Source organism: Gouania willdenowi, chromosome 8 (assembly GCF_900634775.1).
Source record: "Gouania willdenowi chromosome 8, fGouWil2.1, whole genome shotgun sequence".
NCBI lineage: Eukaryota > Metazoa > Chordata > Actinopteri > Blenniiformes > Gobiesocidae > Gouania > Gouania willdenowi.
The window spans coordinates 21,925,547-21,949,617 of record NC_041051.1 but is presented as its reverse complement, the minus strand read 5'-3'; the positions used below and the strand labels follow the sequence as shown (position 1 = coordinate 21,949,617).

Sequence of the window (24,071 nt, the reverse complement as noted above, 5' to 3'; positions counted from 1 at the left end):
TACAGTATAACAAGACCAAAAACTGATAGTGGAAAAAAAGGTGGGGTATCTGTTTTTTTGTGTATTAAATTCAGGACATTTTGCAACCCTGAATTTTGGGGCTTGTCTGACCAGAGCTAAACTATAAGGAACCTGCTGCAGGGTCTTGTGCAGCCCATAATGTTGGATGTATTGCATAGACTAAGTCTGGCCTGTGAAGATTAATCAGAGATATGGTTTATGGCAGAAGAACATGAAACTGGTTCTGATGGATGGGTATATAAGGGCAGTGAGTACCAACAAGAGTTATGGACTACATGAAAACACTTACGAATTTATTTCCAGGAGAGGAAAATATATCATTTTTTGAGTATATCTAATCAAGAACAATAAATTGTGGCATGTCGATATGAAGGCAAATGTAAATGGCCTTAATATCATGTATAACGTTATGGTTAAGCAGAGTACAAGTAAAATGACAATAATTATAAGCTGAGGAAATGTGTTAATTTGACATAAAAAAACAAATACATACCAGCAATGCCCTGAAATATGAACGGACATATTTCAGCGTGTTTTTTTTTTTTTTTTAAATTAAGCTAATAATTATTGTTGGCATATCATTTTACTACTCTGTTTTTTACCTTAAATAAAGTGGACACCACTATAATAACCTGGGCTTTTTACTTTCCTCCATTTAACTGTTGCATATCCATCTGATCATCAGTTAAACCACCTCAACTACAAAATAAAAAAGAGCCAAGTAAAAGAAAAAAAGGAGTGAAAACCCATCTTTATTGACACAGCTGGTACTTTTCAATGACAAAGGGAGAATGGACCAAAACAACCAGAGCAAAGATGAGGAAGCTCTTCTTTTCTTCATCAGACGCACCAACTCGACTCATCACAAAGTGTTTTACTTTATCTCAATCCGCACAGTGCCTGACACTTTTCATTGACAGCAAAGACATACCACATATGCGATACTGTACTACGATATAATAGTTCAACACGCCATTGCACTGAGTAACACATACGATATTAGCCTATTCCATGCAGTACTAGCCATACAAAAATCTCCCTGACTGTTTTCATTGCTTTTGAATCAAACAGAAGAGCATCTTCATCTTACACCAATAGCTCCATCAGACAGCAAATATACAATAAATATACATGTGAGATTAAAAAAAATGGAGAAAAAAAGGGCTTTGTTGGTGACAAAGCCTGTGATGCTGTCTGCATTGGCAGCTGTTTGATGTGCTTCACTGTTCTGTACATCAATTTTACCAATTTTTCAAATGCCCCCGTAAGCTCATTATCTGGAGGCGGAGTTTAGTGTAAATTGGAGCGGCAATCTGTCTTATAGTTCAAAAATTCTTGAGCAAGTTACATGCAGAGAACTTCGCAGTAAGCGGAGGCGAGATCGTTCAGTACGCAGTCGCATCTCAGTTTCCTCGGGATGGCACTTGCTGCACGGATCCCTAAACGCTTGGATAGCTGCACAATCTCTCCTCTCTCACACATCCTCACATATTTTGGACCGACGCCGTTAGCCATTACTGACTTTCAAGCTTGCTTCACTCGAAAAGAAAGAAAACTAAACGCAAAACGAGGAACGCTATCAATTCATCCTGAGCCATCCTGATCTTTTGGCTGTACAGGTGGCAGATGGTTTGCTGCCTTTGGCCGGTGGGTGTGCATTCATTCAGTCACTGGCATAGACAAGAATTTGACTTGTATTCAGTCAGTCATTTAGTACAGATGGTGGGTTGAGGGGCTGACATTTCTTTTTAAAACTCCAGATGCAGTGACTGTTCAGGTAGATAAGTCCTTCATTTAACCAAACTGGAAGAAGAAATTTCCTGGTCCAGATGCTGAAAGTAACAGAAGGATAAAATCAGTAAGTGAGTGCATTTAAAGTACTTTTCACATATGACAGATAGGAACGTTTTGGATTCCAATGGAGGAGCATATACCTTCAAAACTGAATCCCCCTGGGCCTCCAAAGAATGCCTTGAAAATGTTGTTGGCATCAAAATCTGAAAAAGACAAAATCCATAAATGAGTCAACATCCATGTTTTTCTGATCCTTTCACCTCAGCTGAGTTTAACCATCTGATGCTCACCTCCCATGTTCATGCCATCATCCTCAAGGTCCTGACCGCTGTCGTAACGGGACTTCTTCTTTGGGTCTGAAAGAACGCTGAAAGCCTCTCCCACCTCCTTGAACTTCTTCTCCTCTTCCTTCTGCTCTTCAGGACTAGCGCTGCTGTGACGGTCTGAGAAACGGAGACGAAGGCAAAGGCAATCTGAGAACGTTTTTCCATATCAAAAATTACTAGCACTAATATTTGATTTGAAAGGCATGGTCGAGTGAACATATGAAGCTCAGACCAGGATTAGCATAATGAAGACAAAAAACATGAATATTGTTGTGGAAATCATTAATTAGACAAACACTTGGAGGTGTCATTACTCGGGATGCATCGAAATGAAAATTCTTGGCTGAAACTGAAAATGAAAAAATTAAGGCGAAAAACCGAAAAATATTATTATACACATTATTAGTCCCATTGCATTTATGTGTTTGAATGTGTAATAACCTGAATACAAACAAAACATTGCAATTGTATAAATTAATATTAATGCTTCAAAGAATAAATCAATTCAAAATATTAAAATATTTATTTAGCATGGACATTCCATCAAAGCACAATATAAAAAAATAAAATGTTTAACTTGTTCCCACTCATATTAAAAAATAATGTACAGGCCTATAACAGACTGGGCTGCTGAAACAGAGTCAAATTAAATATTATGTTTTCTCATTAAAACACAGAGGATCAAAAGCGCTTTTTCGGTTTTCGGCCAAAAATTTTCAGTGGCCGGAATTTCGGTGCATCACTGACCGGGATATGATGCTAATATTTCATTGCTGCAGCTGCTGTGAGATCACACTGGGCTGCATGTGGCCAGTGTATCAGAATGTGTTAGATGGTTTAAGTACCTGGGTGATGTAATAGTGCCCGTTTGCGGTAAGCTTTCTTGATTTCGTCTTCTGTGGCATTTTTGTCCACCCCCAGCACTTTGTAGTAGTCTTTCCGCTTGCTTTTCTTCAACTCCAGCTGGGCATTCTTCAGAAGATGTTTGTGTTCTGGAGACAAAAAGTAGAAATACATTAACAAGCGTGACAGAGATGCATATACTGTATCGTTTGCAATGATATAGAATGTGCTCCTTACCTTTGGTTTTCTCTGTTTGATAAACCTTTTCATAGTCCCGCACGGCTTCGTCATACTGCTCTGTCTCCATGTAGCTTCAACAGACAATGAAGAAACCAGTCATTGGCCACGTTTCCATGGGAAGTTTAATTCCTCTTTAATTCAGAATAAAAGTGAATTCCTCTTTAAACTAACCTTGTAAACACTTAATTTCTAATGCAAATTTAATTCTGAATTATTAACTTAAAGTCTGTGTAAAGCAGAAATAAATTTGTGTTATGAGTTTGTCACACCACAGAAACATGTGTCATTGACTACTACAGCCTAATTTGAAAAATGAAAAAGTATATAAAATTAGGTCTCAAAATCATGTAAAAACAAGCACTTCTCTGTGTCAGTTAGAGGCGCGGGAAGGGCACCGCCTCAGTGTACTGTGTCTATGGGAGAGAGCAACGTGAAAGCGGCTCCAGCGTCAATAGTGCTGCCAAAAGTGCTCGAATTTGGCCAAACGAGGTGTCAGCAGAAAGGTCTGCTCTGCTCATCTCTCCTGAGTAGAGTCAGAACTGCGTCAGCTAGAGGCAAAACACACAATCACGGTGCAAAAAAGTGCTTATTTCATGGAAAATGTGGCACCAGCAGACGCGTGTTAGTTTGAATATGTGGTTTGCTTTTGGCTAAGGACCAAAATGCACCCGTTGGAGGCTACAGAAGTTTGGTGTGCTTCAGCAGCGGGGTCGGGTTTATTCTAATGACGGCTCTGTTACGGAACGCGACCATGATTTCTGACCCGCCCATTAAATCCTGAACACAGAAATTTGAAACTCAGCTTTTGAAGCCGAGCTCCACAATTAAATTATAAATGGTTGAATGGCTTTGTACATGTTTTAAGTAACATGTCAGAATTTGCTTTACACTGTCTTTCAATCCGAATTAGGTGGCTGGTTTATTTCGATTTTAATTCTGAAATAAATCATTCCTCGATCTTGTAAACACGTAATTCAGCTTTAAGTTAATTCCTTTTGTTCTGCGCATGTGCGACTTGCCGCGATGACGCGCTGGTGACGACATAGTCCAGGTTTGCCGCCCGGACTCCAGCCGAGACTATTTCTTTAATAAGAGCCTTAAAAGACATGGATATAATGAAAAGAGTGGCTGGACGGAAGCAGAAACAAGCGGACATTCACACGAACCTCGGCAAACGGAGTAGCGACAACACGACATGAAACACCAGAGCTTCACTAATGACACGCGGATCATTATAAAGTTCCTTTTTCACTCAACGTCCTGTATGGTGGAGGTAGAACAGCTGTTGCATTAACCGCTGGCTTTGAGTGACCAAAGTACAGTGTTTAATTGGGAATAACTAATTTCAAATAATTTAATTGGGAATAACTAATTCCGAATAAAAAAACATCATGTAACCATGGCCAGTGACAAACTATTATGTTTTAAACACAGGAGGAACTTTATTAATTAAATGATATACCTACCACTGTGCTCTCCTCAGATAGGCTTTGACGTAAATCTCATCCAGTTTAATGGCCTTGGTGCAGTCTTCAATGGCCTGATCTAGTTTCTTCAGCTGTCGAGAATAGGAGAAAACGTGAGGGAGACGAAGAAACGGAAAAAGTGACCTGCTTGTATGACACAGGACAGAACAATTTAGCATCTGGTGAAAAAATACTTAGTTTCTAATACCCCAGTACCATACCTGTGTTTTATGTAGGCAGGTTTTACAGTTAATTCTAGTTACAGAGGAAACTATACACTATAGACACAAACAGTAAAACCTGATATGTTATGGTTTCATTTATTCAGACAACTGTTTTCCAGATTCAAGATATTTTTGTCTTCTTTTCGTCAAAAAAACAAAACCAAAGAGAACTTGCTGGAATTGGAAGTGAAGGACACATCAAAGCAATCAGCAGACGCCTTTGAATGAGACTGGCAGTTGACAGTCGAAAAATGTCAGGAAATCAAAGCAAATTTCCTAACTAAATAAAACCTTAACACATCAGGTTTTACAGTTAATTCTAGTTACAGAGGAAACTATACACTATAGACACAAACAGTAAAACCTGATATGTTATGGTTTCATTTATTCAGACAACTGTTTTCCAGATTCAAGATATTTTTGTCTTCTTTTCGTCAAAAAAACAAAACCAAAGAGAACTTGCTGGAATTGGAAGTGAAGGACACATCAAAGCAATCAGCAGACGCCTTTGAACGAGACTGGCAGTTGACAGTCGAAAAATGTCAGGAAATCAAAGCAAATTTCCTAACTAAATAAAACCTTAACACATCAGGTTTTACAGTTTGTGTTTATAGTGTATTAGGAGTGTGACGATATCTCGATACAGCGATATATCACAATATTTTTTCGCACGATCGATTATCGATATGCTCACGCTAAGTATCAATTTTTTTTTTTTTTTAAACCATTTATGCTTTTTTACTAAAATGTGCAGGTAGGTCTTCACAGAAATTTTGTCACTGTTTGTTAAAGGAACCAATATATTGTTTACTGGAATATTGCACTATGATGGTGTCACTGGTAAGAAAGACCCTATTTTTTTTTTTACAGAAAGCACTATTGGAGATACTTATTCGTTTACATTGGTATGTTGACACTTATTTACAGAAATGTTGCACTAAAATAGTGTCACTGTTCATAGGGCACTTTTTCAATATATTGTCTTTCAGAGATATGAAATAAAAATTGTAATTTTTCACTCAATCTTTTTTTTGTCCTTGTTATGTCAGATTATAGTAGATTGATTTCTGACTCGATAATCGTCAAATCGTGAGATAATCGTTATCGTGAGCTTTGTATCACGAATCGCATCGTGAGGTACCCAGAGGTTCCCACCCCTATAGTGTATAGTTGCCTCAGTATCTGAACTGCTCCCTCGTAAAAGAGAGTGTCTGATCTGATCTCAATATGACTAATCTGGTTAAATATAGGTTAAAGAAATAAATAAATCACTTAGTTTTGACTTTTAGACTAAAAATAGGTTTTTATTTTTAGAATGTTCAGTACCAAGTCTTTTAACATTCTGCATTTATACCGTCACAGTTAAAAGAAACAATGATAACAACTGTTCCAAGTCTGATCCAACCATCATGCTCACCTTGGAGCCAACGGTGGCTCTGTTACAGTACAGTTTGGCATTAGTCTTGATGTTATTTGGGTCTATTGTTAGAGCGTCTGAATACAGCTCGTAGGCTGATTCATAGTTTCCATCTTTGAACGCTTTATTTCCTTCCTCCTTCTTGGCCTTTAGTGCTTTGGCATTCTGGGAAAGAAAAAGCACAAAAACATATTAAACATATTACATATAAAGAAACTGTTGTGCTCTCAGTGACTCACTCTGCACGCGAGCCGAGCTTTATCGTGATCAGGAGCCATACGCAGGGCCTGGACGAAGAACTGGACCGCCTTATCAATGCAGTCCTCATAATACAGACAAAGACCTCGAACGTAAAGCGCGTCCGCATTAGTGGAGTCCATCCGCAAGATGTCACTGGCCAAACAAAGGTGATTCATATTGAAACAGGAAGGAAGAGGTCAAAAACCCACTTTAAAAAAAATAAATAAAACATTCTCATCATTTTAAAGGTCAGAACGTTGTTAAACTTGTGCTTCTCTTTGTTAATGAGACACATTTCTTATAATGGGGCTCCAAAGCAGCCAACAGCAATTATTGCATACTACTTCTATGGTATCATAGAAATCACACAAAACCCTAAAAAAAGAAAACGATGTTTAAACTTGTAGATAAGAACATAATTCATATGATTTCACATTTAGTTTTGCACCAATTTACACCTACAATCATTAAATGTCTTTTCAGGACACAAAATCACATGCGCTGCAATAAGACATGTTTTATGCATGTAGATGTAGATTGACGTACATGTAGAACTAAATGTACTGTAAATCTTTTTATCATCTTTTTATCCAGATGTTCATAGAAAGTTTTTATCTAACTTTAATTAAAACAGCTACTAACTTGTAGCAACATACATACAACGACATAAAAAACTGCATCCAGTAGAGTTGGAGATGTGACGAGCTAAAGCTTTTGGACGTGTGCCTGTACATTAAGTACAATAGTCATATACAAAAATGTTCAGTGTGTTGCTCGAAACTCCAAAAGAAACAAAGAACTGGATCTCTTCAAATGGAAAAGCTGTTTGGAAGAGTATGGTAATACTTATAATGTTAAATCTCAGACATGAAGATAGGATTAGGCATCCGGACACTGGGCAAAAGCTCATATACTGTGCTACTAAAATAGAAATTTAAACTAGTAAACTTAGTTAAATTAACTAGTTTGCCTCTTATCTTTGGTTGCCATTAGAATGCACAGGTATTGCATACAGAGGCTATTGAGGATTTACAGAGAGCGTAGTCAGTTACCGAAATGATCCAGTCAGCATAAATTATACATGTACACAGTGGAGCTTAAGTGTCCGGAATAGCTGCATAAATACTAAGGGCAATAAATTGTGATATTTCACCAGCCGATTATCGAATCCATTCAAAAATTTCAAAATAATTTTTTTTAATCATGTGTTTTAATGAAAACCCATTTAATTGCACTAACATATGCATAGCACGTAAATGTCCAGACACTAGGTGTCAGCGAACCACATCAGACCTTGTTTAACTACCTCACTCCTCAATGCATTTTAGCTTGGAAGTTTATTGCACTTTATTTTCATAAAACAACACTGACCACTTTTATAGACGTTATTACTTCTTTAAAATAATTTAAGAACTTAGCAGAATCAGAATGTGTTGTCGAAGCAAAAAAAAATGTAATTTGACAGTTTGATCATCATACCACTTGTTTTTGATATTTGTACTTGCAAAAATTAAAATAAACAAAAATAAAATAAATTGTTTTATATATCATTTTGTACTTGTAAAGATAAAATTTGTAATTATTGATATCGGGATGTACATTGCATTGTTTAGTATCGGGAGATATTGTATCGTGACATGCAAATTGTGAATCGTATCACCAGATTCATGGAAATGCACACACCTAATAAATACTCTTCTTATAGTCTTAGTTAGGGGTGAGTATTGGCAAGGGTGTTGCAATATGATATCAATCACGATACAATATTATCACGATATCGCAATATATTGCGATATTCTACCCAGTTAATATCAAAATTAAACGTAGAGATGACAAATCAAGTTGCTGTATATGTTCATCAGAAGATATTAATCAAATTGAGTCAAAACTATTTGCTTCAAAACATCTGATTTATTATTATATCTACGGCGCCATCCATCAGAGTGGAGGTGCGGAAGTGGCACAATTTTCAAGGTTTTTATGTAGGAACAGGAGCTGGTCAACATGCCCAGTAGTTAGGCTGCTCCGCTGAAAAGTAACAATGTCTCCAGCAGTAGAAAATGTGAAAAATATTGATTAAATATCAGGAAAAAAATAAAATAAATATTTTTTTTAAATTGATTTAAAAAAAATAAATAAAAAAATCGATTTAAAATCGGCACCCAAAAAAATCGCGATATATCGTGAAATCAATTTTCCCCACACCCCTAGTCTTAGTGATAGAATATTTTCACAGTGAGAGCTGTCCCTTTTTTCGGTCATTGGCATCCTCACCTAGCTACAGACTGAGCCTCAGGGTATTGTCCTAGCAGGGCGAGGCATTCTGATTTGAGTATCTTGAATCTATGGCAAGCTGAGGAGAGGTCCAAGGCACGGTCCATGCAAAACACCACCTAAACAACAACACTGGTTAAGTACAGCTTCAGTTGCCTGAAGTAGTAAAAAAAAAAAGTCACATTTAACCAGTGTAAAAACAGTTGCCTACCATCCTGAAGTCTCTTTTCTCAAAGCCAATCTCTGCCATCCTCTCATATTCCAGGATGGACTCTGCGTTCTTTAGCTGCCAACAGAGTTAGTAATAGTTAGTGCTAAGAGATAGGCATGCAACAGTTGATGTAACACTACAGCTACTTCTGACCTACTACAACACACCTAAAGCTTGTAAAACAAGATGAAAAAAACAAGTCAGAGTGCTTCTGGAAGTCTCTAAACACTCCTTGCAATCGTTTTCATAGAGAAACAAACAGCAGCTCGACACTGTATCCCCTGAAACCTGTCAGTGTCACATTAGTGCACAGTAATTCAGCAACTCATTTTAGAGGGGGATACATATCTTCATGTCTTTACTAACCTCTTGCTGGGCTTGACTGTTGTCTGACTCCAGCTCTAGAACCCTCTGGAAACAGCGCTTCGCGGCCATCGCATTACCAAGAGACAGGTGGCACTTGCCCTCTCGCAAATGACCCTGTGAACAACAGATTTACACCCGCTGGGTTCAAACCTTTCATTAACACTTATTAGTCAACTCATATGTGACAATCCCACTGCATCCTTTAACACAAATACACATGCACCGTAGCTTTAAGCACAAGAACTAAACTGTTTGATTTGTTCAAATGTTACACATGTAGCGACTTATATGATGTTTTGATATTTTTAAAACGGCTGTTTTACTCTTTTTACTCTATTCCTCTAACACAGGGGTGTCAAACTCATTTTAGTTCAAGGGTCAAATACTGACCAGTTTGAACACAAGTGGGCCACAGGTTTTAGGTGGGAAAAAACACCATTAATTTGCACTTCCAGTTATAAGTTAGCCAAAGTATGGAAGGCATCAACAATATCTAAGCAATAAGTGAAAAATACTGTCATTTGATGTATTTATTTTTTACCAATTTTTATTTAATTTGGGGAGATTTTGTGGAATAATTTGAGAAAAAATTGCAGGATTTTGGAAAAATTTAGAGTTCTTTCAACAACAACAATTTCCAGCTGAATTATTTGATAATTTACACAATGATTCATGTTTTCTGTCATTTTCTCCTGCGTTGCCAAATCGGATGCTCTGAGGGGCAGGATTTGGCCCCCGGGCCTTGAGTTTGACATGCTTTAACATAACTGATAGACAACTGATAAATAAAATGATAATAATTTAAGTGGTGATTAAAATGATATTAACAATAATAATATGAATAACAAAATAGCCATAATTGCAATGTTATTTATAATAACAGTAATAATACCAAAACAATAATGGTAATAGCAATAATAATCAACAGTGCAAACACGCTATTTCTCTACAGACTGTACTGCGCTGTAGCAGCCAGTGGCCAAGTACCAAGATGGCCGCCACGTAGATACAGTACATCAGCTCCAAACGGCAGCAACACTGACTGTGGCGTCTACATATACAGTGTAAGGTCAATGGATACGGTGCCGATAACTGAAAATTCAGTTTTTGGAACATTAGAAAAATTAAATTAAGTTTCTCTTTCTTTGTTTAATGTTTAAAAGTAAAAAAACAAACGACGCCGACATTGGCCGCCAGGTGTTAAATAAAGCGCTGAATTATACTTTAAAATTGCTTCTTACAACAAGTAAGATTGACAAGAGTCTGGTCTCGGGTGTGGATTCTGGGTATCAAACTGAAAAAAAAGGAAAGTACTTTCTAAATTCCTCAAAACAGAAAAATGAATCTACTGACCTTCATAAAAGTGCTGTCTAGTCGTACTGCTTGCTGGGAATCCTCTAAAGCCTCTCTGTAGCGATACAACATCATTAAAGTGGCTGCGCGATTTCCATAGTAACTTGGGTTTTTTGGACACATATCTGTAAACAACACCAAGTTAATATGGCTCAATTTAGGAAGAACAAAGCTGAAATGCATCTTTTTCTTCGAGAAAGTTAAAAAAATAATAAAATGAATGTGAAAAACTTACCAATGGCCTTGGTGTAATAATTGAATGCTTCTGCATAATCCTTCTTGACATAGAAGGCATTTCCTTGCTCTTTAAAGCCCTCTGCTTCCCTGTGAAAAGGAAAAACAATACAAAATATCATAAATCTAGCACAAATGAAGCAGGAGTGTCAGACAGGAACAGCTGAGTCCAGGGTACGCAACCACTGAAAGAGAGTTTATTATTGACCTTGACTTTGCTTTACTGGTAGTTTCAATTATAAAATTGGATTTTGTTGTGATGTATGTGAGTAGGCTACAAATGCACATTCACAGAGGTGTGCCAAAGACACAAATAATAATAATAATTATAATTAATAAACACATTTAAAAAAAGTAGTGGAAAACTTCTTCTAAAACAAAATGCTTAGGAGGCTCAAAAAGATGATATTACAAAGAACAAAAAGCAAGTTTGAATCCTTAAACCAACTAAAACTTTTAAGTGTACATCATAAGTAATGGGTGATTGAAGTGTTGGATTTGTGGACTCCAAACATCTACAATAAAACAGAGATAAAAAGGTGACAGTTTTTAAAATGGAAAAAAGAGGAGCCTGGCTGCCTCTCAGCTAATACAGTAAATACATAAAGTTCTGAATGCTAAAGTTGGAAAGAGGAGCCACAGAATGTGAGGAAAAAGAATCATTATAGTGTCAATCCTGACCTCACACAATGAATGCTGACTTAGAATTTATATAAAAAATAAAATAAACTCTAATGGAAGCATATTGAAGACTATGAATGGATGAGCTTCCAGTTTCCACGTTAGGACTCACTTGGCTAAACATAGAAAGCGCAAAGCCAGCAGGACGAGGACGGGTGAGTCTATTCCCAGCCAAGCCGTGGCCGTATTGTGAAGCATGGAACATATGACACCATGCTGCGGGCAACTGCCATGACTTTTCCCTGTTGGAGAGGCTTTCCATGATTTGCATCAGTGAGTGAAAGCAGTCATGAAGCAGCTGTTTCAATGCTGCCATTATAGGACCATCTGAAGGAGAGGTTAGCACTTTGGTATCATGTCATCCTAGGGTGGACTAGGTGCTAGATTTTGCTTTGCAGGGTAGGGACAAAGTTCTGTTGCAATAGTGTAGGACAAAATCTCCACTCGGACGAGAAATGTTATTGTAAAGGGAAATTAAAAAAAAGTCCCTTCACTTTATAGACCCTCAAATGCCAAATATAATACTTATAGCTATATTGTGATTTATTGCAAACAAACGCATAACATGGCAGTAAAATTAGCATACACTTTAAAACAAAATGAAATATAATAAAATAATTAATACGCAGCACCCCTCATTGGCCAATTTAGAACACGTGATAGGTACACCACGTCACTTATTGTTCCGTCAGTTTTATTTTAGCTGATATTTATTTTTAGCTACCTCGCTAACCCTATCCCTAACCTAGGAAATACCCTAAAATGCTGATTTTTTTTTCGTATATGCATTTTAAAGGTGGAATTTGCCGTGTTAAAAATATTAAAATGAAAAAAACTAGACATAAAAGCGATCAGCTGAAGCCTCTGGAACACTGGTAGTTAACAGTCAGAACATGTCAGGACATCAATGTAAACTTCCTGGAAAAAAGTTGTCTGATCAAAATAATACTTCATGAAAGAATGGAGGATGCTTAATGTATCTATCTAAGGACACATGTTCACATCCAAAATTTAAACAAACAGCATTTACAAAGTGCAACTTTGCCCTGTAATGACCCTTTAACATTCACACCAGGAAGTATGTTTTAAGTGTATCTAATGTCAGGAAATAATCTTGCTGCTGTGGAGAGCATAGAGTTTTTTAGAAACAGTCACTTTGTAGATAAACATGGGGGCCAAATGTAGCTAACGCGTTAGCGGGACAGCAGCTCATTAGCTTTCACGATGCGACGAGAAACATGGTCAAACAGAAGCTTTAGGACACACACATCTGTGCGGCGCTTAAATGGCAATGTCTTCGTGTCGCTGACAACACGAGTGTAATGTGTCACACCTTTCTAAGTCTTCGTCACTGAGCAGATCCATGGCAGGGTCCATGTTCACAGTATCACAGTTATCCGTCGCCATTTTGCCGTCAACCAGGAATGGGCGGGGCTTCGAACTGCAGTTGTTACGTTTATTGTAAACAGGAAGTGAAGTGTTAGTGAGGAAAGCAGCCAGACTGCAGGGTAGGAAATGTCTTTTTTAAAAAAAAATTACATTGATAACTTGTCAGCATCTACCGAGATGAATGTAGTTGTTGTATTGTTACAACAAAAATGTCGTAGCTAATCCAGTTTACATTTTCTCTTAGGCCTTTGTTGTATGTTTCTGTTTTTTCCAAATGCTAACGCTAAGCTAAACTTTCCTTGTAGCTAAGCTAATTTGTGTTTTTCTAATACAATAATATGACTTACTTTTGATAGAATATTATTATAGCAGTTATGTTGACCGATTGGGTGTTGTTTGTTTCTAACATATCACCCGGTAATAACTAAAGGCAGTGGCTATTCGTACGGTAGCCGTACATCGACATTCTATCTGTACGTAGCGCCCCTCATTGGTCAGTTTCAGTAAATAAATGGTAAATGGACTTGATTTATATAGCGCTTTATCACCACACTGAAGCAGTCCCAAAGCGCTTTACATATCAGCTCATTCACCCAATCACTCTCACATTCACACACCAGTGGGACAGGACTGACATGCAAGGCGCTAGTCGACCACTGGGAGCAACTTAGGGTTCAGTGTCTTACCCAAGGACACTTCGACACATAGTCAGGTACTGGGATCGAACCCCCAACCTCTCGATCAGAAGACGACCCTCTACCACCTGAGCCACGGTATCGATTTTCTGAAAATTGAATCGCAGTACTTTTTTTAACCAGCAGAGGACGCTATCCACAAGTGTAGGCGGTGGGCGGAGTCTGCTAATACTTTCTTTCTGGCTGCCTTCTACTCTTAAATATGTTGATAAATGATTCATTACCCCTTTAGCACCGAAAGAATATCTGTAATATTACTTGAATATCTGTAAAAGTCACGTTTTTCTATTAGCTCTGTCTGCTAGCATAGCTTCTCTTCTTCACTGCAAGATATCTGCATGCCAACCGACCACTGTGTTACCAGCGCCCTCTGCTGGTCTAAACAAATATGACGTAAATCAGTGCAATCACAGTTTGTTTTTTTAAAGTCCAATTGTTAAGGCACAAAATACATTTTCAGTTGCACTTTTAAAAGAAAATGAACTATTATGCAGTTTTGCATTGTTTATTATAGAACCAGAATTTAAATTAATAGGCTTCATTTTCATTTGTATTATTCCTTTATTTATTTCATTCAAGATTTATTTTTAGTTAAATTGCATTGTTTTGAATAGTTTATCAAGGGATTCTTTTGACAATGAAAAATAAAAGGAAAATAGTACAGCATTTTCTAGTTTTTTTCCCAAAAAAAAAATGTCTACAGTCCCATTTTGTAAAATAAATCGTGAGAGAATCGTATCGTGAACCCAGTATCGTGAATCGAATCGTATCGGGAGTTGAGTGAATCGTTACATCCCTATTACTTATTATTATTACTCCTCATTGGTAATTGCTGAGGTAGCCATGTTGAACAACCGAAAGTTGTTCTTTCCGTGCTCTCGGACATGCCTATTTCAGATTAATTATATTCATATTTTAATTTGTAACAAGGTGGAAAAAATCACAGAAACAGAGTAAAAGTAAAAGTCCTGATTAAAAAAAAAACAAAAACAAAAAAACTCAAGTAAAGTACAAATTATCAAAAAAACAACTTAAGTATTGTACAAAATACATTTACTTTATTGCTATACAGCTCTGCAAATAAAACAGTTGCCTGGAAGTTTTAGGAGAAAATCAACTGAGCTGTGTGTTTTAAAATACGAAGTGTCTATTGATAAGGAAACGTATCAATAGCCTCTGGGACTATGAGTAAGTTTTCCGCGTTTTCCGGACTTTTATACATAAGCGTAATGTGTCTGTGTTTAGAGATAGGGCTAAAATAAAAGGGTTAGCGGGGTAGCTAAAAATAAATATGAGCTAAAATAAAACTGACAGAACTTTAAGTCACGTGGTGCACCTATCATGTCACCTAAACTGGCCACTGAGTGGCGCTGCGTATGAATAGCCACTTCCTTTAAAATACTGTATATCTTGTTCCTAAATAAGATCTATTAAAAGTTGTGTAGCTCCCAACAATACTGTGCACTGCTCTCAAAGTACACTGCTATCTTTCACACCTGTTTCATCTTTTGGGTTCATAGGCTGACAGTCACAATGGGAAAAAGCTGCAAAGTGGTGGTATGTGGTCAGGGGTCAGTTGGCAAAACGGCTATACTGGAACAATTACTGTACGCCAACCATGTGGCAGGTATGCTGGTGTCTGTGATGCCTTGTATGGCATACAATTATTTTCATATTCACCATTTGCATTGACACGCAGAAATCTAATTTTACACTAATGTATTAGATGTTTTAGAATAATTCTAGTACTGATGGTGCAATGGAACTTGTTAATGTATCACAACCAGGATGTTGTAGGTTCAAACCCTTCTTGGTCCCAGGCCATATGTGTGCACAGTATGTTTTTTTCCCCACGTGAATTTGAATTATGTTACCAGCTCTGTATGACCTATTTGTTTCTTGTTAATCCTCGATCATAAACATAAATTTCATTAGAATAATGTATACTTTCTAAATGTTCACAAAGATCATACATTTATTCATGTTTGTTTGTAAACTTTTTACAAATTTCATGTTTCATAGAATGCGAGTGGGAATTTTGTGAAAATAAACCTTGAAAAATGATTCAAAGACTCTAAACTGTGATCACAGCCCAACTGATTAACATAACAGATTAAAATTATTAATGTTTTTACATTTTGTTTTATTTATTTATTTGTTTGTTTTGAGCAGGGACAAGAAAAAAAACCCAAAAACGAACAAAAAACTCTGTGTACAAGGAAACCCCCACAGAGAAAACAATCAAAGATGTTCAAATTAATATAAATACGATTCATGTAGAATTATAATTGCAATAATATTTTTGCTCAAAAAGGAGTGGGAAGAAGAAAGACTTATTAAATACTTATTATTGAACTTGTTTAATAAGATTAAAAAAGAGATATCTTTGTTGATCTCCAAGGGGGACAAAATACAAAAATAGTGTAAAATTAAAACTGTGATGAGAAATCTGAAGGAAATCCGTCATTTTAACAGATTGCACTTCACGTCTTTGACCACTTGGTGGCGTGTGAACGACATAATAGAATCCCCATGTTACCATTTTTCATGTAATGGTAAATGGTAAATGGACTTGATTTTATATAGCGCTTTATCACCACACTGAAGCAGTCTCAAAGCGCTTTACACATCAGCTCATTCACCCAATCACTCTCACATTCACACACCAGTGGGACAGGACTGACATGCAAGGCGCTAGTCGACCACTGGGAGCAACTTAGGGTTCAGTGTCTTGCCCAAGGACACTTCGACACATAGTCAGGTACTGGGATCGAACCCCCAACCTCTCGATCAGAAGACGACCCACTACCACCTGAGCCACGGTCGCCCATGTTGATACAAAATGAAACAACACTCCATAAACAGAGCAAAGTCCACAAAGTCTTTTACAATCATGTGTCCATCTTAACGTAAAATTAAGCATTTTAATTTTTTTGCACAGGATTTGCTTTTTGATCAACTGATGAATGCACGTTTGAACTTAAATGTTCAATGAATTGTCTGCTCAATTTTTTTTGGTCTCTTGCACCCATTTCTTCTGTTTGCATTTTAAATCTATTTGATGCCTTCGAAGGGTCCAACAATGCCAACTGCAAAGTCTTGCCAATTATTGGCTGATCTTAACAGTTTGCTTTGGAGTACATAGACATTTGTAAGTGTTTAATTGCTTGATATGCTTTTTTGTTTTTCCCTGATCAATACAAAATAAACCTTTTATATATGGTACATGCAAACCACAGAGGGCTTAAACAAGCCTGGTTTTATAAACGCATAGTCAGTAATTTGCTACTACCAAAGATAGACAGACTTCTGTTTTTATCTCTGAAGTCATAAGGAACAACGCAGACTGATCACTTTAATTGAATTTAGCAAATAATGACCTAAATGCTGAAGATTGAACGCTGTAATGTGAAAGATATTTCTTTTACACTGATCAATTTGATAATGAGTGATTCCCTCAGGTCCTTAAATAGGAAGTGACAGCATCTGTTGGTCTTCCATTAGGTTCAGAGCCCATGGAGACCTTGGAGGACATATACATCGGCTCCATAGAAACGGACCGCGGCACCCGGGAGCAAGTGCGTTTCTATGACACCCGAGGGCTCCGAGATGGGATGGAGTTTCCTCGGCACTACTACACCTTCGCTGACGGCTTTGTGCTGGTGTACAGCATCGATAGTAAAGAGTCCTTTAAGCGCATGGAGGCCCTCAAGAAGGACATTGATCGCCATAGAGACAAAAAGGAGGTGAGCTCAGAAACAGCTCAGGCTGTAAGATGGAAGTTTATCGACACCTTGTAGATGAATCGTTTTAAATTTTGAAGAAACTTAAACTCCTACACTCACCAGACAACGTTTTCTCTTCACCCATTCAACTGCTCTTTAACAAACGGAGCGTCAGGGAGGTGAGATAAGCATGTGTAGACGTGGGTTTTATGACACGCAGGCTGGCTACCTTAGCTTTCTTACCTCCTGTTTCACTCAGGTTAATAGAAGAACAAATGGTTGATTAATCCTGTTTAATTTCGCTCCACTGACAATAATTAATTAATGTAAACGTTTTTGATATTCTTTGACCCACTTTATCACGTACAAGGTCTGCTGGTGCCAATCTCCTGCTAGTTCATGGTAAGGAACACCCTGGACTAGGGATGGGTACCTTTCACATTTAAACAAATACAGAGTGTTTTTTTTTATTTTCCTTAATAATACACATATTAAAACTCAGCTCTATGAACTCCTATTGCTTTCCTTTCCCTTCTGAAACAAACTAGTGTGATGGGGTCCATTGAGGGAAAATACGTTTAAAACAAATCAGCAAAAGAGGACAGAGTAAAAATAAATAAATAAATAAATAAAGGTATAATATTTTGCAAAGTGAAATATTACAAACTAAAAGTTAAAATGAAGCAAACTTATTGGCTGTGAGCTACATTTAATGTTATTTCTTTTTTGATACCAAAGTGCCGCTAACGATGCACTTCACATCACAAATATTGCAGCGAGCATAATCTGTTGCGACTGATGTCATTATTACGCTCTTGTGTGAGCAATGCTGTGTTCAAGTCCGGCATTGAAAATCGCCTACTCTTCCACTCCTTCACAGTCACAAGGATGCGTTTAGTCACCGAAACATGGTACCGTTTGATTTTTTGTGAATCAATACCTGGTAGTATTGTGGAAATGCAGTCATTGTTACAGAATTGTTACATCCCTCCCGTGGACACAATGACAAACATATTCACACACTTTTAAACTCATTTCGGGAGTCAAGAGTCTCCAATAAACCAAACATTAACGTGTGTGGACTCTGCTCATACATGCAGCGAGCCTGACTGGTAACTGTGACCAAAGCCTTAAATGGAAATTTGACGGATCGTAAACTAAGCTGATGATCCTGACTTTTAGGTGACCATCATCGTGTTGGGTAACAAGATGGACAAGCAGGACGAGAGGAGGATCGACTCCAATGTGGCCCAGAACTGGGCTAAAAACGAGAAGGTGCGTCTGTGGGAGGTTTCTGTGGTGGATCGACACTCACTCCTGGAACCCTTCGTGTACCTGGCCAGTAAAATGACTCAGCCACAGAGCAAGTCCACCTTCCCCCTCAGTCGCAATAAGAACAAGGGCAGCGGGTCGACTGACAGCTAAACAAAGAAAACACTGACAATGAAGTTGCTGTAAGAGTTTTGGTCAAACATATATTTTAATGTGTGCCTATTTCTGAAAAAAAAAAAGTTGGCTTGGTTTTTTTCAACTTTTGGTCAATATGAGCAATGAAGAGGAAGAATCAGACATAGTTATTCCACTTTTATGGTCAAGTCATCGTCAAACTTTTTTCACTGAAAATACATGATGTTTGAAACACATACTGTGATCTACACAGCTTAATACACATAGATCTGTTAGCGCAACAGATAATTCAGGGAAAAAAAATAACTAGGAAAGGATTTCAAAGACACATTATTGATGTTGTACAGTAAAGATCACATCTGTTGACTCAGACATCTGTTACACTGCACTTCTCTGTTGCTGAGATTAGATTTTCACAGAGGGTGACTGACATTTCTGATCAATCACAGGTTTTCTTTCTGCGTGACTGAGTTTGAAATGATCACATGAAAGTTTCTCCTCAGGTGCTTCCCATGTGCTGTAAAATGCTGTATTTGCTGACGTTTGTTTACTGTTATATAGCCAAGTTTGCCTTTTTTTTCCCAATGTAAAGTAAAATGTGTACACACACACACTGATCACTGAGCAGATTCACAGTGTCATAACTTTAGATGTTAATTGTAAAGAAAGTTTGGACAATCCTTTGATGTCGTCCTAAAAACTATTATGCTTTAGTTGTGACTGAGAATATGATAATGCAACAAGAACGCGACATTGATGATCGGAATTTATGCTGACTTTGCATTTTATGCCACATTCCGGCCCTCCTTTTGTATTTGTAAACGTGAAATGAGTTGTTATGTCTGGAGAGAAAGGGCATGTTACAAAATTCCTACAATCATTGTGGAAATGCATTGAGATCAAAAAACGTCAAATCACTGATGAGTTTGTGTATATTTGCTGCCCTCCAGTGGTTAAATAAAGAACTGCAACATCTTCTTTGTGTCATACATTATTTTTTTTTTTATTCCATGCATATTTCTGCAAAATAAACATAATTTTATATAAATATTTTATTTATTGTAGGAATATTAAATGCTTTCATGACTTACTCCACACCACTACCAGTTGTTTGCTAATAAAAACACAATGCAAAACATATTATGGCTTAAACTAGTGTTTCTCAAATGGAGGTACGTGTACCCCTAGGGGTACGCGATGTCACTACAGGAGGTACTTGAAAGAGAGAGAGTGGAAAATTAACGAATAAAGTGTCAGTCTTGGTCCCACCTCAGGTGTGAGATGACTGGAAATGGAAAACTATATAAATAAATCTATTCAGGAGGCACTTCATCAGTTTTTTTAAACCTTGGGGTCGGGACCCTATGTGAGGTCGCCTAAAATTTTAGGACTTTAAATTTTTTTAATTACCATTCTTTTAAAAATGAATCTAGTTAAACTAAAATGCAGTTAAACAAAAAAAAGGGGAAAAAAAAAATCTGAGCTCAAACATGGTCAAAAACTAAATTTAGGAAAAATAAATGTCTTTGGGGTCACCAGAAATTCTTGATCAAAATGGGGTCATGATCCAAAAAAGGTTGGGAAACACTGCTCTAAATACTATTTCATTCTACTTATTTACTAAAAGAGGTGATTTAAAATGTGTGTTATCAGTCGTTGATTCCATCATTATGTTTTATAATTGTTTTTTAAATGGTTTTCTAAGCAAAATATTATATTCAGAAACAACAGAAGGGGGGTACTTGAGCCAAAACAGTTTGAGAAACACTGGCTTAAACAACAATTGAATAAATAGTGTTTTTGTGTTATTGTTTATCTGAAATATGTTACAAATGGTAGATTTTAGATCAGTAAATGTAATAAATATGTTAGTGGCCTAGATTAAAGATGGATTATATTTGCTTTCAGGCAAGGCAAAGGGAACACCCTTAACAGATCACGTGTGCAAACACACTGAAAATAACAGAGAGATGCTTGACACTTGATCAAAACAACATGGTTAGGTCTGATGGAGGAAACCTTACTGCTTTGTAAACTCATGCTCAGAAAATACATGTAAAAGCAACACGGGATCTGAAATTGAACCCCAATCAACCTGCTGAGAGACAGCATTACTAAGCTTTAATGGATTTTTAGTGCTTCCACATAGACACATTTATTAATGCACTTCTTCATACAGAGAACCCACTGTGAGAACATTTCTCTTTGTTTTTGAGGAAACGTTTCATCTGAGAGCAGCACTTTTGTTCCTGTCTCAGTTTAATGCACTCCTAAATTGGAAGGCATTAAAGCTTCGGCAGAGTCAATTTTCAAGATAATTCATTTATTCTGATCGCAGCATGTGTTCTTTGTTGTAAAAATAGTTTTTAGTTTAGAAGAACAAGAGCTTGGCTGAGGTCTGAATTTCATGTGAAAAATGACAAACGACACAGTAATTCTTCATGGCCGTATAGAAGTAATGGACATGCTCTGTGTAAATAACACATGCCTTTTGTTGAACACCAACACTGTGTTTTTGGTGCAGAAAAACGTCACTATTTGATAACTACGGGGACACATTTCTGTGTGCAGAGAAAACAACTGTTTGCACAAACAGCAATAATGGTTGCACCCTGCAGTCAAAATTGCCCACACATGCATTAGGACTTTGTCAACAAAAACAATGACTGAAACTAAAGCGATGTCGTTTTATATATATATATATATATATATATATATACACGATGAAAAAAATGCATGTTTTTTTAAGGCTTCACCTGGCTGGATGTGTAGGCGACATATTATTATAAAACACTGTCATTTGGTGGCCTTAAATTGTCAAAGTTTTTAACATTTATGGTTTTCTTGTGTTAAAATCAGAAAAATATTCAGCCTACACACACCCAACTTGTAAAAAAAAAAAAAAAAGAGCTGGCACAAACTGATCAATACATTTTCCAGTTCACTACATCATAACTGAGTGAGTGAGTGAGTGGTTAATCTATAGCTATTAGTTCCAGTCTTTCTTGTCTTGTGAACCCCTTGAGACTTTTTGTCATACCATGAGTACCCCCTCACTCATACGTGTTCATGATTCTCCAAAAGTAGAACGCAACACAACTGAATATCCAACGCAAGTCATTTTATTTCATCTTCTTAAATTGAACAATTAATATTCAGGCATTATCTTCTTATTTAATTCAAATGAAACATAAAATTATGTTGCATTCAAGGCAATAACAATGACAAAAATAAGAAATAATATTCTAGAAAACGTTTGTATTATTAGTACTGTATTATCAATACTAATATATTATGATGATATTGTTATTAAAGAAAAATAATAAAGTTGAAATTAGAGAAAAAATAAGAATAAAGAAAAATAGTAATATAAATAAATAAATACAAAACACATAATTGACCTGCCTGTGTTATATATCACTTTTATGACATTTACCACAAAAGGAGCTTCTTTGAATATGTCTCCTTTAAACAGGCATTTAAACTTTAAAATACAAGTCATTGCGCACACGTACCATTTTATTAACGGACTTATGAAATTACTGACAATATTTTATATTATCTTGGAAATAAATTCTTAATTTTTCCACGTACCCCCTGCAATGTGCTCACGTACCCCTAGGGGTATGCGTACACCTGATTGGGAAACACTGATCTATATTATTTGAAAGTAAACACCATTGCTTGATTAGTATTCATTCAGATTTCTGTTCAGTATGTGCTTCACTTGGCTGCGTGTACATTACAACAACACACAGAGCTGAGCAATAATCTAATGATGTATTTTTTTCTTTATTTCCTTCTTTATTTAGGAAGGTGCACCAAAAATAAAGTAAGTAGTGCCACCAGGAATAAGGAGGATTACATTTTACCAGATTGTTTGAGCCTGCATGGTAATCACATTATTGGTTGATTGATGATCATAATCATAGCTAATTGGTTGAAAAAGTCTCTTCAGGCACATTTTAGTGGATGAATACTTTCGGCAGCAAGTAAACAAACACAGTTCACAATAGTAATGACTTGACGACTGGGTAGGAAGAATGGTGAACTGGGAAACAGTCATTGCTTTGCCATGGCTATAACATTGTGCCCATTCCAACAGTACAATACCACAGCACACCTTTGGCGCTCTATGTCCATTATTAAAAAATAACAGGACAAGTTTCCATTGGCTACAATCAGGGTTGGGGGTCAATTAGAATTGTAATCGGAATTGAAAAAAATATGTTGCTGTTGTAATCGCAATTGAATTGAAATTGTGAGTTCCAGACAATTAATTTTGCAATTGTTATTGGCATGAAAATCCTTAAAAACTGTCAATTATAACGTGATTAAAGGCAAACCTGGGGATACATGTTACTGTACAGTTCTATGGCTTACACAGATGTAGTTTACAATGAATATTAATATGTTTAATATCTTGTTTTACCTTCTCTTGAGGATCATTTTACCATTTTAAGAAACATTGAAATTGAGGAGTATACTGAAACAAAAAAGGCTCAGATGCCCACAGCAAAACTATTGATTGTAATATTTTCATGAATAAGAAAGCCTAACAAGGTAACTAAGAGATGAGAAACAAACTGGATGATAGAGAATATTTCTTAGTGTATTTTACAGTTGATTTAAGACATGGGTCAAACCGACTCGTTATCGTAAGAGTTGCTAACAGAAAGCTAACACAAAAGGAAGGATGTGTTTACGGGCTTATTTATTAAAGGCTCAGTAATTGTGATTAATTGTAATTGAACTTTAGTGACTGAGAACGTACATTTCAGGGAAAAAAATAATAATTTTATTTTCAATCGTAATTTGTAAAAAGGCTGTTCAACGTAATCATGATTATAGTCGTAATTGTCATTTAAAAATGTAATTGACCTCAACCCTGGTTACAATAGTCTAGGCAGGGTCATGCATTTGCTCGTAAACCAATTTTATGAAGTATTTTAGTCGTGATTGGGTAAAAATGGTCTTTTAGTCAGACCAGATTTGGGCTCCAGGGAGCATGTAGACTGCGAAGGTTAATAGAAGATAATGAGAAAACCTCAAGTGGAACAGGTCGGAAATGATAACACACTCACCTCTGATCCCCTGAGGGAGCCATCCTGTACTTCTCTTTCCAATCATGTTTATTGACTAGAACTGAGTCAGTGCATCACTGG

At 36.7% G+C, this 24,071-nt stretch overlaps 2 protein-coding genes across 3 annotated transcripts; one reads left to right on the top strand and one right to left on the bottom strand.

The window, feature by feature from the left end:
• Positions 1–743: 743 nt before the first annotated feature.
• On the bottom strand, positions 744–13,144 carry dnajc7 (DnaJ (Hsp40) homolog, subfamily C, member 7). Its single transcript, XM_028455035.1, has 14 exons — positions 13,024–13,144; positions 11,011–11,099; positions 10,776–10,900; positions 9,423–9,536; positions 9,057–9,131; positions 8,846–8,964; positions 6,571–6,724; positions 6,332–6,496; positions 4,691–4,782; positions 3,222–3,295; positions 2,987–3,133; positions 2,106–2,258; positions 1,956–2,018; positions 744–1,853 (listed from the first exon to the last, which is right to left on the bottom strand). Exons 1-14 carry the CDS (start codon positions 13,095–13,097, stop codon positions 1,816–1,818), a joined length of 1,482 nt encoding a protein of 493 aa, XP_028310836.1. The 5' UTR covers positions 13,098–13,144; the 3' UTR covers positions 744–1,815.
• nkiras2 (NFKB inhibitor interacting Ras-like 2) lies at positions 13,144–19,881 on the top strand. 2 transcript variants are annotated; one of them, XM_028455036.1, is made up of 4 exons: positions 13,144–13,198; positions 15,295–15,401; positions 17,279–17,520; positions 18,682–19,881. In XM_028455036.1, the coding sequence occupies exons 2-4, from the start codon at positions 15,308–15,310 to the stop codon at positions 18,922–18,924; spliced, it is 579 nt and encodes a 192-aa protein (XP_028310837.1). In that variant the 5' UTR covers positions 13,144–13,198; positions 15,295–15,307; the 3' UTR covers positions 18,925–19,881. The 2 variants fall into 2 exon arrangements, with proteins under 2 accessions (XP_028310837.1, XP_028310838.1); XM_028455037.1 differs by lacking the exon at positions 15,295–15,401 and having other exon boundaries at positions 13,145–13,198.
• The last annotated feature ends 4,190 nt before the right edge of the window (positions 19,882–24,071 follow it).

Excerpts from the sequence above, each read along its gene's own strand:
- dnajc7 (XM_028455035.1), bottom strand. The coding sequence starts at position 13,097 with ATGGCGACGGATAACTGTGATACTGTGAACATGGACCCTGCCATGGAT. Across the intron at positions 9,132-9,422 it reads ACAGTCAAGCCCAGCAAGAG|CTAAAGAACGCAGAGTCCAT; the intron begins GTTAGTAAAGAC and ends CTCTGTTGGCAG. Across the intron at positions 2,259-2,986 it reads GGCACTATTACATCACCCAG|ACCGTCACAGCAGCGCTAGT; the intron begins GTACTTAAACCA and ends TCCGTTTCTCAG.
- nkiras2 (XM_028455036.1), top strand. The coding sequence starts at position 15,308 with ATGGGAAAAAGCTGCAAAGTGGTGGTATGTGGTCAGGGGTCAGTTGGC. Across the intron at positions 15,402-17,278 it reads GTACGCCAACCATGTGGCAG|GTTCAGAGCCCATGGAGACC; the intron begins GTATGCTGGTGT and ends GTCTTCCATTAG. Across the intron at positions 17,521-18,681 it reads GCCATAGAGACAAAAAGGAG|GTGACCATCATCGTGTTGGG; the intron begins GTGAGCTCAGAA and ends CCTGACTTTTAG.